This window comes from Apus apus, chromosome 3 (assembly GCF_020740795.1).
Source record: "Apus apus isolate bApuApu2 chromosome 3, bApuApu2.pri.cur, whole genome shotgun sequence".
In the NCBI taxonomy this organism is placed as follows: Eukaryota; Metazoa; Chordata; class Aves; order Apodiformes; family Apodidae; genus Apus; species Apus apus.
The window spans coordinates 11,473,002-11,486,203 of NC_067284.1; the positions used below are offsets into that span (position 1 = coordinate 11,473,002).

Here is a 13,202-nt window from a genome sequence, read left to right on the forward strand (position 1 = left end):
TTTCTTTGGAGCTACCCAAGCTGATTGCTTGCTTAGGCAGGAAACCTGTGTAAACAAGCAAGCTGTCAAATGCAGTGAGCAATTACATCAGTACTTCTTGTATGTACTATCAGTACAGAGTAGCTGGCCAAGACAGTGCCTAGGGTTATGGATATTATGCCCATTGAAAGGCTTTTGCTTGGAAACAAATATAAAATATCCAGAATGATAGTTTTACCTGCTGTAGTGATCATCAGTCTCTCAGAAGAATGGAACTGTGGATATGTTGACTCTGGAAAATGCAGGTTGCTTTAAGAGGGAATATTTGCAAACTTGAGAAGTGAGAAAAAATCTTTGAGAAGTGAAAAGCAGACTTCAAATAATAACTTTTTGTCAGAGCTGCTTTTTTAAAAAAAAAAACAAACAACTTTAACCTGTTCAAAATATTTATTTCCAACAACTGCTGTGTCACTATTTTTAATGTTAAAATGTTGAAAGTTTGAGCAACATTGCAAGCAGGTTTAGGCCAGTGGAATATCAGAACCTGTAGTTTCAATCTTAACATGAAAAAATATTTTCTTTAGGATAATACTCTCCTGAGCTGAACATCAGTTGCCACCATTTATTTTTTTAATGCTATAATGGTAGACTGGCGTTTGACCAGTAGAGGGCAATATGTATAGGTATGCGGAGGTACAACGCTCATTAATTTTTACTGGAATCACTTGGGTGTTTTGTATTCAGGGTCCGGGTTTTTTTGTGGTGCTGATGAGAACAGACTTTTGGACCCAGCTGTCCACAGGAAGCAGGGCAGCATTGCTCAGTTACAATTAATTGGACTTCTCTCCTTCCTTCCTTGCTGTCCCCAGCTGGTTTCTCTTTCAGTATAGGTGATGTTACAAATCCTCAGAGACTTAACTACCTGGGGGATTATGAAGGGTTTATTGGGCTGTAAAGAGTTAAGCAAATGCTAGACAAAGATACTTGAAATATCTTGATTTGGAACTGATCATTTTGTTTGACAGACTTTCTTCAGACTTTTCCTGTCCTTAGAACTGCTAATACACAGCTTGAAATACTTGGCAGTGTATGGACAAACATGGCTGTAGCAATCTCGTCATTACTAGTGACATCAGGCTTTCAAGTACTAGTCAGTATCTGAAGAGTACATTTTAGTCCTAGTGATTTGATTCCTTGCCAATCTTCTGCCCTGTCTTGTCTCACAACTCTCTCTGTGTTTCCTTTGCAGTCAGAAGCTCAGCAGAGCAGTGCAGCAGGCAGCCAGGAGCACGCTCCACCTGTGCCCACCAGCAGCTCCATGAGCCCTCGGCAGCGCCGTGCCCAGCAGCAGAGCCAGAGACGGGCTCCGACTTCAAATGACTTTAATCGGGTACAGCAGCCAAGAGTCAACATGAACCACACTGGATCAACTCTTCTGATTGTCCTGCTGACTTTTGCATTGGCAGCTCTTATATTTCGTAGAATATGTTTGGCTAATGAGTATATATTTGAGTTATAAGGTTGTTTCTGTCTTAGCAGTGACGGGAATGCTTCGTTGAACATTCTGTATTGGGTATGACGTGAGAACTGTTTACAAAGGTTACTTTTTGTATTTACACTTAAATCCTTATGAATGTTAATGTACCTACAGATACATTACTTTAAGAAGTGCAGAGTTGGACGTTTAACTGCAACAAGTGTTAGTTGAGTGCCCTCTAGACACTTGGAAAAACAGTGCAGTGGAAAGGTAGCATTCAGGCATGGAGGAGGGGAGACCATTTGAGTAATTTGTCAACTAGAAAAAGGCAGTTTTTAAAAAGTGGTTGATTCACTTTTTCATGGAACGTAAATGCAATTACTTGCCCAATTTAAGTTAGTATAGTATTTGAAAATGGAGAAGGAGTTGTCAAATGAAACACTACTATGTGTTTGTGTCCAGTGAACTGTTCATTTAGAAGCGATACAGTTTTATAACCACTTTTATTTACCATGACACATTTCTAGAGGAGGAGCACATACAAATTGGTTGTGATGCTGCTTTGTGTGTGTGATAGGGGGAAATGAGTGGAGGATGAAAGGAGGGGCCAGGAAACTAGTTGCATTATTTTGATTATTATTTTTTTTTTGAAGAAAGATTGGATAATCTTTTGCAAGATTTGAATGTCATCTTCTCATACTTTCAATTGTGTATCTTGTTTTTATTTGTGGGGTTTTTTTTAATTTGAAGATTATATAAAACATGTCTATTCTTGCAATAGTTATAAATATGTAATATAATTATTTACCCAGAGCTATTGTCTTTTAATTATACCAGAAATATACATAATGTGTTAAAATGAATGTTTCATAAGTGGTTTTATTTACTAAAGAAAATTTAAACCTTATTATACTTAAACTCATATATATGAACATGCTTAAGAGAATTATTTATTAAAACCTGGGCAGTAATAAAGAATTTCAAGCTAGTCTTAGGTTATGTTTCAAGTTTCACATGGCCTTTTATTTGTTGTTTTTTGGGTTTTTTCGTTCTAGTTTTTTAGAACCTAAAATCAATGTTTGACCCACAGGTTTTCTGCATTATTAATTTATTTTAAAAATACATAGTTGGTCATTAATGAATGCTGTGAAATCACATATGCAGGCAATAGACCTACAATTGTTAGGTTTTTGAGAGATTTTATCTTGGATGTTTAAGCATTGCAGTGAAGTAGAAGAGCAGTCAGTTGAATAATTTTCCTCTTGTGTTATTATTCAGATTTAGATGTATTCTAGCACGTTTATTTCAAATTTATCTAACTTTATTTTGTGCTGTCAGATGTGGTAGCACTGACTTAAGTGAAACTCTCATCCTGTTTCTCAGCAAGTATTTATCAAGCTACCTACAGCTTTCCTAAATTTTGTTAAATAAAGAATGCTTTTGTGTTTTGAAACACTAGAATAGCTTCTAAAATTAGGAAAGCCAATTGAGTGTCTCAGGGGGATGTGGAAATTTGAAAAAAACCCAGACAGTTCTTTTTTAGCACTTGTGGGTTGTTGAATATGTTGTTTGCAGGCACAGTGGAAGAAAGATCAAAAAATAGTTCTCTTAAGTTTGGACAAAAGCATGTTGTTCCTTCAGCCAGGTCAGTAGATCCTTGCACATTCTGCTGCAGAACAGTTTGGTGTCAGTATATCAATTTATGTGTTTTTGCTTAATTAATATATTTATTCCCTTAGAAGTTTAAAAAAAACCCAAACCACAAAAGCCCAGAAAACCCACACCAAAACCAACCAAACAAAAACCCTCTCTAGATCCTGTAGCCTCTAAAAGAAAAGCACTGTGTTTTCCTAGTTGGTGTGTTGCTGAATACTTGTATTCAAGTGTTGCAGACCTGGGCTCAACAGAAGAGAGTTCTAGAAGAAGTCTGACCCAAAAGGCATCTTTGCTGGGTTTTGAGCCATCTGCTTCTCTGGAATCTTTGCTCTGAACAGGGTTTTCTTTTTCTAGAGCCTCCCTGCTGTGCCAGGCAAACTCAGTCTTGTACCTTTACCACACCCTGGTCATTAGCAAAGCAGCCGAGTCTGCTGCACAGGGGCAGTGTATGTTGCCCTTTGAAGGGGTTGTGAGAAGACAAGCTTGGAGTTGTTTCTAAAAACGGCCTCTTCCTTGTGATGAAAGAAATTGCTGCTTTGTAGCTTTTCATTTTTATTTCAAACTTATAAAAGTTAAATTCCCTGGTTGTGCAAATACCTATTTGAAAAAATAAATATTGATAGTGACTTGTTTGGAGTCTATTGTATGTAATGATACTTTGGGGGTTACTGTGTTTTAATTTTCCTTTAAAATTTAACAGTAAATAAAATCATATTTTTCAGAGGAAATCACTCATTTTTTATCTTCAACAGCATAAGGAGCCAGACTTAAACTGGAACATAAAATCTCAAGTGCTATAACCCCATCAAAATATATACATTTTATGATAATACACATATCTGAAAAGTAGCACAGGCAGTTTCCAGCTGAAATAGATGCCATGAGAGGGAACAGAAAATCTGGAAAGCCGAATGAAAAGGTTCAGCCTGGTTTTACAGTCTGCCAGAAGGAAAGCACTGTCCTGAGATTAGGGGATTGAGCAAAAAGCCGGCGTGCAGAATTGTGGCGTTTTATATAATGGCTTTAGGAAATATCCTCTAGGACCCAGTGGAAAGGTTTGGTGAGGCAAACTTCATGAGTAATGGCCAGTCATTAAGCAGTCATGAGGGGAAAGCTTGGAGCAAGGAGCCTCTGAAAGCCTGTGGAAAACATCACGGTGGGGAAGCAGCGTTTCTGCCACCGATCGCTGATGAACGCACGGCGCCGGATTCGAATCTGATTCAATGTTGAAAGCCGGGGGCACTTCTACTGCAGGAGGTCACTGGAGTGCAGCGTGCCCAGCTCCTGTTTGCAGCAAGATGCCTTGTTTTGCAAAACTCCTTTTATTAATCTTGTGTTTAGTTCTTCTCGTGGAAAGCAGAAAACACAGGAGGAGGAGGTGGACAAGCCAGCTGGAGGTGCAGAAGGCAAGGTAAGGGTAATTAAAACACATTTCCTTCCTTGGGGTATTACAGATTCATCACTACATGGACATAAAAATCTGCCCTGTTAGTGTCTGTGTATATTGTCTGTGCAAACAGCTTATAGATAATATTTTTATAATAGTCTCTGGTAGTATAATCAGTTTTAACTGCAAATGGACACATTGAACGCTAATGTTAACTAACTCTTAATGAGGCAGGTTTTGCAGAATTTATCACTTCAGTGTGGATTGTGGTAAAAACATCCTCAGCCCTGTGTGAATTGCTGAGACAATTCAGAGAAGTTTCAGTTATTCAAATCTCCACATTGTTTCAGCACTGTTTCAAGAGCAGGTTATTTACTCTGCTTGCTGGGCTGTTGGTGCTACTTCTGTTCACTTGAAAACTGCATGTTGTTCTCTAACAATTTGAGGTGGGGATGTCAGTTAGTATGTGTGATCCTAAATTAAAAACAAATCCCTGGGAGTTACCCAGGGGTTGTAAAATTAATAATATATTTAGAAGAAATACTTGGAAATGTTAAAAAGGTATTTTAAAGGCAAGCAAAGGCACAAGAAAGAGTTAAAGGTCTTAGTAAAGTTTATTAGATTTACTGTTGCTGAGATTTGACCAGAGGTTTACATTAGGAAAGATAATCTTCCAAACCTGTCAGACAGTCCAAAGTACGTTATCCTTTTTTGTAGTTAGGTCATCCAGTGGCAATTATATCTTACAAGACTGTTCATTGTTTGAAGGGCTCAAAAATAAAATGGGGTTAATCCATCTTATTAAATGGCTTCACTGTGGCTGTAAACCATCTTTTCATTTATTTTGTTGGGTTTTTTGGTTCAACACTGAACACTTTTACAGGGAGTTTTGACTTGAATGTTGTTGTGACACAATTGAAATCAAAGAATAACTAATATGCTTTCAGATTTACACTACTTGCTGAAAAAATGCAGTAGCATCTGCTTTTAGTGACACAAAGGTTATAAAGCTGAAACAGCTGGGGACTGATCCTGAAATCCTAAACCTAACTGAAGTTTTGCCACTGGTTTCCACAAAATCTTCATTTAACTCTAAAGATTTTTTCCAAGTCTGTTTCTGGGAAAATATGGGGGATTCAACAGTAGCATTTTCTTGCAAACCATCCACATGTAGTAGAGATCATCTACTTTGAAGTAACAAAATAGTGTCTTTCTTTTAAATGTGACTTTATCTAAAAGTGGTGCTGTTCTCTGCATTAGGAAGTTGGCGGAATGGTTTGTATTTTATTTAAACATTGCAAGATTACATTTTTAATTAAACATTGCAAATTTACATTTTTTGCAGTGCTGGGGTTTTTTTTGTGAAGTTGTGATAGAGTGGAAATCAAATCACTGCTAAAATTATTTATATAGATCAGCTTAAAGACTGACTGATGCTGTTTGGTTTCCTGTGAAATACTGATTTTAATGAACAGTTTTCCAGCCATGTAGAACCTGAAGAGCTGTATGTCTTTTATACATGTATTTTTACATGTCCTGTGCAAACAGTGTACTATTTAAAAGTATATAAAAGTGGGTATTAGGGGCTATTAAATGTAAATGACATTTTAAATACAGAGAATTAAAAAAAAAAATTAATTAAAAAAATTGTATGAAACAGTGACACAGGTATCTTAAATTTGCAGTTCCATAGAAAATACAGTTGATTGAACCAGCAATGAATAGTGGACTGTTCTAATAGAAACAAATCAGAAATTCCTGTGCTAGTTTTCTAATCCTATAAGACAATTGAGAACAGTGTCCTTTTAGTAACTCCATCATATTCCTGCTTAGTATTTCTCCTGCTGACTTACCATAAGAAATGCAGTAACTTTTACAGTAAACATATTAACGAAGAAAGCTTATTCCTGTCTTTGGGAATATACATTTTAAAAGGTTGATATTTTGTGTCCTTTAGGGTGATAGGTAAACCTGATCTAAAGATCTTTATATTGATTCAAGGAGTTAGCTTGGGTTGTGTAAGTACAGAAGATCTTCAGTTCTGTAATTCATTATTTGAATGTTCATGGAGGTTTGTTGTATGGAGGTCCTTGCCCACAGAGCTCTGAGGGTTTGGGGTAGCTGGTCCTGCAGGTGCCAAGACACCTGTCTGCCAAGTGTGAGCTGAGAAGTTGAGCCTTCGTGGGAAAGGAAAATGCTAAAGCCATGTTAGGCTGGTGGAGGTCACAGAATTGCTGGAGTTGGAAGGGACCTCTAGAGATTATCTAGTCCAACTCCCCTACTAAAGCAGGATCCCCTAGAGCATATTGCTCAGGACTGCATCCAGGTGGATGGAATATCTCCAGAGAAGGAGAGTCCACAACCCCCCTGGGCAGCCTGTCCCAGGGCTCTGTCAACCTCACCGTAAAGAAGTTTTTCCTCATATTCAAATGGAGCTTCCCACGTTCCAGCTTGTGCCCATTGCCCCTCATTCTGTCACTGGGAACCACTGAAAAGAGTCTGACTCCATCCTCCTTGCACCCACCCTTTAGATACTTGCAGGCATGAATAAGGTCTCCCCTCAGCCTTCTCTTCTCCAGGCTAAAGAGTCCCAGCTCTCTCAGTCTCTCCTCATAAGGGAGATGCTCCAATTCCCCAGTCATCTTTGTTGCCCTCCACTGGACTCTCACTAGTAGTTCCCTGTCTCTCTGGAACTGGGGAGCCCAGAACTGGACAGAATGTTACAGATGTGGTCTCACCAGGGCAGAGTAGAGGGGAGAATGGCCTCTCTTGACCTACTGGCCACATTCTTCCTTATGCACCCCAGGATTCCATTGGCCTTCTTGATGACAAGGGCACATTCCTGGCTGATGGATAATTTACTGTCTACCAGGACTCCCACATCCTTCTCAGAACTACTTTCCAGCAGGTCCACCCCTAACCTATATTGGTGCTTGGGGTTCTTCCTCCCCAGGTGCAGGACCCTACACTTGCCCTTGCTGAGCCTCATTAGGTTCCTCTCTGCCCAGCTCTCCAGCCTGTCCAGGTCACACTGGATGGCAGCACAGCCCTCTGGAGTTTCAGCCACAATTCTGACAAAAAGTAGCTGGAAATGAAAATACAAACAATTTAGGGCAATAATGGAGAAGCCTTTACAGAAACTTAATATCCTCACAAAAGACAGTTTGATCAAACTCCTCCCACATTAGTGAAGTGTAAACAGCAATGAAGTTACATATGAAAAACATGTCCAAAGAAGAAATGCATGGATTTAAATGAGTAGTGGTTAACTGCAGAGGGTACGTAAAGCTGAAGGAAACTGACAAATCTATAATCAGAAGTGCTAAAGACCACCAGGGAGGATTCATGAGGTACCCATGATCAGGTTGTCAGTAAAGGTGCCCAACAAGCAGGAGGGCTCGACACATCCTTCAGCTCTGCAAAGGCACTGGTGGCTGCATTCACCTTGGCTACAGGTAAAGAGATACTTCCTATCCCCAGCAGTGGTGGAGGAGCAGGGGATAACTGCCAGAGAGGCTCAGAAGACACCAGCATAGCTGATGTCATTTAGTGTTATAAAGAACGGGGCTTTTTTAAACAAACTCAGGTTTGCCTTTGGATTAAATTGAAAAAAGTAGTTACACGTTTCAAAGGCTGTGAGGCTTGCCTGTCATTAAAAATAGCTTTATACAAAATCTTTGTAAATGGATTAAATTGGTTAAAAATTAAATGACAGACCTCTGACTGTAAATTCTGAATCGTCAGTCATGTACCAGAGGGATTTGGCATGAACTGATGATTAAATCTGGCTATTAAATCCAGCTCCTGGCTCAGGAAGTTCCTGAAAACCTGTTTTCTTCCTAAGGCAGTGTTGGTGTCCCCAGCCAGCCCTCTGAACCCTCTGCAACCACAGACTTATTCTTAGCAATTCTCCTGTGTGCTAAGGGCTGTTTGATGGTTTTTAAATGAATTGATGAGAGCTTGGCATTTCAGTGAGGCTGTGCCATCAGTGTACAAGGTGGCATTGCACTGCCGGCTGTTTCCCATGCTCTTTCCTCCTGCAGCATGCAATCCAAAGTTTTATTGGATTTTTAGTTTGCTTTCCCCCCCTCATTCTTTGAGTAGAGAGATTTGATTTAACATTCACTGGTGCTTTGGCCTTTCACTGATGGTCAGGCAGACACAGGAAGATCATCATTCTCCACTTGCAACTTTTCAGGCACAGGGGCAGTGCTGCGGACTGCGAAGTAGAGAGCTTTGTTAGCAGCCCTTATCTTTGCAAAGAAACAAACCTCCCCCCTGCAGCAAGCAGTTCAAAGCTTCCCATGAATGGCTGTGCTTGGTTTCATCCCCCTGCTTTTAGGTAACTGCTAATGCAGCCCTGTTAGTGGGAGCGTGTTTGCTCCAGCTGGCTCTTTTGTACAGGCAGCAGCAAGAGAGAGATGCTCTGACATCTCAATTTAAACAGGACCCCGAAGTGAGGTGAGTGGGATCCAAATTTCCCTATTTAGTATGTGCCCTGGAGCACGTGGGATTTTATTTTAAAGGGCTTTTATTCCTTCAGAACATCCATTCAGTCTAATTTTTTAAACTCTGTTGCTTCTTTTTGACCTCCTTATTAAAGTAAACGGGTTATCAGTGTTAGCAGCAGCTGTCAATGCCTCTTCGGGTTTATTGTTTCTTTTCTGAATTGAATGCTTTGTTGGGAAACTTTTGTTTTGTGACTGTTGCTCCCTTTGCTCATATTCATCACACTTTGTATTTTAATGACCCTAAAGCACATTGAGGGCCTCTCCATAGCCACACTGATGTGTGTGGTAATGGTTTTCTAAACTCTGAATTTTTGACCAAGATTTAAAACTTAATTCACCCTAATTTCTCTATCTATAGTAGTCCCTTTATTTTGCCTCCACATATTTTTTGTTCTTTCCTGTCAGTAATATTTCTCCCATGCTGACAAATGAATCTGAACTCTAGTGGGAGGTGTCCCTGCCCATGGCACAGGGGTTGGAACTAGATGATATTTAAGGTCCCTTCCAATCCAAATGATTCTATGATTCTCTGAAACCTTTTGTATAAAATTATTTCTAATTATTATTATTCATTTTAGTAAGTCACTGTCAAACAGCTAATTACAGTAATATTTATAACTTTGTCAGATCTTAGGCCCAGAGCAAAGGGGTTAAGCAACCTTAATAGTTCAAGTCCTCGTTCCTGCACCACTGGGGAGTGGCCAGGGATGCTGATGTGGATTTACTTCCAGATTGCATGCAGTATCTGTCTGATGTTCAGTTATCCTGTTACATGATTTTAGTGACTTTCTTGCGCTTTTCTTGGGGACTTGTTGTCATGCTTGTTCTACTGTTATCATATAATCTCTCAAATAAAAGGTTAGAATTTTTCCTCCCTTACTATTCAGGAAAGTGAAGGATTGCAGATCGTGCTGACTTATTTGGATAAAACCCCACTTTTCCTGCTGCTGTGGAGGGAAATGGGTGACTTTGTCACTGTGCAAAGTCACAAGGCAAAGCGAGCCCGCGCAAACGGCTGGTGCTCAGCTGATGTTTGTGGGGCAGAGTGTCTCAGAGCAGCCTATGACATTGCGTGACCACTGACAAAAAGAGCTTTCGCGTGATAATATCACCTTGATACCCAGCCAAGCCCTGGCTGGGTGATGTGTGGGGCAGAGCCAGCTGCTTCTGCTGCTTCTTGCTTGGTCACGTTTGTTGCATCCTGGCTCCTCTGTCAGACAACGTGCCCTCCGCCTCCTGCCTGCCGGGAGCTGTGGTGTCCAGGCCACAGGGAGCACCGTGTCCGTCTTGGAGCCACACAGAGACAGGCCCAGGCTGGAGCCCAGGCTGTGCAGAGCCGTGCGGGGCTCCAGGCAGAGACAGGCCCAGGCTGTGCGGGGCCATGCTGGGGCTGCCAGCCGGGCCGTGCTCCCTGCCCCGGGGCTGCGCCCATAGAGCTGCGGCAGCTCCTGAAATGGGGCAGGGAGATGCCAGCCCCAGCGTGCTGGTCGGGCACAGGGGCCTCAGACCAATGCTGTTGATGTCTTTTGCAGCCTCGTCTACAGGAGGAATCACGATGTGACCAAAACTTGGAGAGGAAAGACGGAGCAGCTTCTTAGAGTCAACGACCATGACTTCAGCATGCGACCGGCTTTTGGAGGTGAGAATAAAATGGTTCTCTTGATTTCATGCTAATCTAATTAAAGTTTGTCTCATTACCTAATTAACCATCTATTAAAAAAAAAAACACAACAAACGACAAACCACACACAAAACAACAACAACAACAACAACAAAAACCAAACAAACAAAAAAACCAAGCCTCTTCCCCTTGCCAGATGCACCAGAGTGAAGGGAAAGGAGTTGAGTGGTCTTAGGAAATATTCGAGGCAATTTAGAGAAGCCTCATCCTCCTCTCGCAGCCCTCTGTGCTCTGAACAGCTCCTATGCTTTTTCCTGTCACTGAAGTTGGCTCTTTTCTTTTGGCTAGTGTTCCACAGAGCTGAGGATGAAGCCTCCCAATTAGTGTTTTGCTCGGTGGAGAAGATGAACAAGCTGCAGGATTTAATGTTCATTTGTAGTTTGTGAAGTTGCAATGAGCTTTTCAGCTGATGTGATCAAATTGCAAAGTAAAAAACGCATTAGTTGGATCATATCTCATCCTTGTCAGGAGAAAATGGAGTATTTTTGTCCAGATAATGTCACTTCTCAAACTCTCTAAAGCAACAAAAAGAGTAGGAGGAGAGGCCTCCATCACCTTCACTTCTGTCTTCTGTTGTACCCAGTTACAGGAATGTGCTTGACTGATCTTTCTAGACTCACTATTGCAGAGGTAAGAGAGTACCTGAATAAAAAAATGTGCTGGAATACTGGTATGGAAATCCCTCTTCTGATTTGATCAGTAACCAAGCCCCTCCAGCTCTAGTGTCAGAGTTTTCTGCAGTTTTTGCTCAATGACTAATACTGCATCAGTTTGCCTTCCAGGATGCAGTGCAACCTCTCCCTGTCCTCTGGGTCACAGGGCTCTTTTTTATTTTGCACCTAGTCTATAGAACAGAGCTTCTCTGACCTGCTCATTCCTGGTATGGCTGGAGAGACGTTTCTCACCATGCAGGGCAGATGTGCTGATCTGACAGCCCAGTGCTGTCCTCATGCTCACAATATATAGATCTCTGGAGTGCAAAATGTGTCATCACCAGTGGTTTTTTCCCCACCCACTGTAATTTACTAACAAGTTTCAGTCCAGCCTACCCCTTTTGGTAGTCAGTGGTAAACTTGATCTGCTATTTCTAGGGTTGAAGTCTTTGCCTTGAATTGTCCTTGGGGTGGAACATGGGCAAAGCTCCCTGGGTTTGGTGTGAGCACATCTGACAAACCGAGGCATGCAGCTGAGGCTTAGGGCTGAGGTGTGGGAGCTGGCTCTGGAGGCATGTCCAGCCTGCTTCTTTCTGAATTGGCTGTAAGAGTGATGCTGAAGAAGTAGCCTTCAGGCCCCTCAGCTGCTCCAGATGGGTGTCTTCTTGGCAGTGAATCTGCTGCTCCACCCTCTGGTTAGAGAAAGGGAGATTATGGCTTATTACTGATAAGTACTCTCCTGCCAGGTTGCTTCCTTTGGAAGGTGAGCCTTTCAGCAGAGTGGATTTGGGAAGGAACCTGACAAGATGGAAAGACTAGGGAGTCTTGAGATGGGTTTCTTGGACTGACCTAAATCCTCTTGACTCCAGGAAGAGATGGTGACTGTCAGGATTGTCCAGGCAGCCACCCTGTTGGCTCTATCTCCCATGTGTTTGTTTATTGGTCTTGGGTTTATTTGCCTGATTTTTTTTTAGGCTTCTTTTTTCCATTCTTCTGTCTTCAAAGCCTGAATCTGTGAGATGTTGGCTGGATGTCCACTGCCTTCAGCCTGGCTTTGTTTTGTTGGCATGCTGCTCTATCATGGATATTGATCATCCTGTGCCATCTTGCACAGCACAGCAGTGGTTTATCACAGAATCACAGAATGGTTTGGGTTGGAAGGAAGCTTTGAAGATCATCTACTCCAAGCCCCTGCCGTCGGCAGGGATATCTTCCAATAGATCAGATTGCTCAAAGCTCCATCCATCCTGACCTTGAACACCTCTAATGATGGGATCAACACCCATCCTGCCCTCTCTGTTCTGTCCTGGTGAGGTCTCACCTGAAGTCCTGTGTGCAGTTCTGGGCTCCCCAGTTTGAGAAGAATAAGGAACTACTGGAGAGAGTCCAGCGTAGGGCCACTAAGATGATTAAGGCACTGGAGCATCTACCAAATGAGGAAAGGCTGGTTCTGTTTAGCTTAGAGAAAAGGAGACTGAGGAAGGATCTCATCGATTCTTATAAATATCTAAAGGGGCTGACCTATTGTCAGGAGGATGGGGCCAGACTCTTCTCAGTTGTATTAAAATGCAAGAGCAAGTAGAGAAAAACAGCCAGCTCAGAGGGATTGTTCAGCTATGGGATTCTGTTTGTCTTGGTGACTCCAGGTTAAACAGAGTTGGTTTAAACAGGAAATCGTTTTCCCAGTATAGTCATTGACAAACTCTTCATCCCAAAGGGAAGAGATCAGGCTTTCCCTTCAGCAGGAAAAATCAGTGTCAATGTCAGAGAGGGCATCTTTCTAGTCTTCTAGGTAGCAGAGAAAAGTCTCAAAGAAATGCCTCAGAAACCTTAGAAACCCAAATTTTTAATGTTTTGG

At 41.5% G+C, this 13,202-nt stretch overlaps 2 protein-coding genes across 3 annotated transcripts in view; both read left to right on the forward strand.

Moving 5' to 3' along the window:
- The window catches only part of UBE2J1 (ubiquitin conjugating enzyme E2 J1), a 30,896-nt gene extending 27,158 nt beyond the window's left edge, over positions 1 to 3,738 (forward strand). For both annotated transcript variants that reach the window (XM_051613489.1, XM_051613488.1), the window contains one exon: positions 1,229 to 3,738. In XM_051613489.1, the coding sequence (XP_051469449.1) occupies positions 1,229 to 1,498 (270 nt within the window). In that variant the 3' untranslated portion in view covers positions 1,499 to 3,738. The remainder of the gene's footprint in view (positions 1 to 1,228) is intronic.
- Positions 3,739 to 4,395: 657 nt separating this feature from the next.
- Positions 4,396 to 13,202, forward strand: part of LOC127382203 (gamma-aminobutyric acid receptor subunit rho-2) — a 32,937-nt gene continuing 24,130 nt past the window's right edge. The window contains exons 1-2 of the mRNA XM_051613485.1: positions 4,396 to 4,523; positions 10,543 to 10,649. Of these exons, the coding sequence (XP_051469445.1) occupies positions 4,411 to 4,523; positions 10,543 to 10,649 (220 nt within the window). The 5' untranslated portion in view covers positions 4,396 to 4,410. The remainder of the gene's footprint in view (positions 4,524 to 10,542; positions 10,650 to 13,202) is intronic.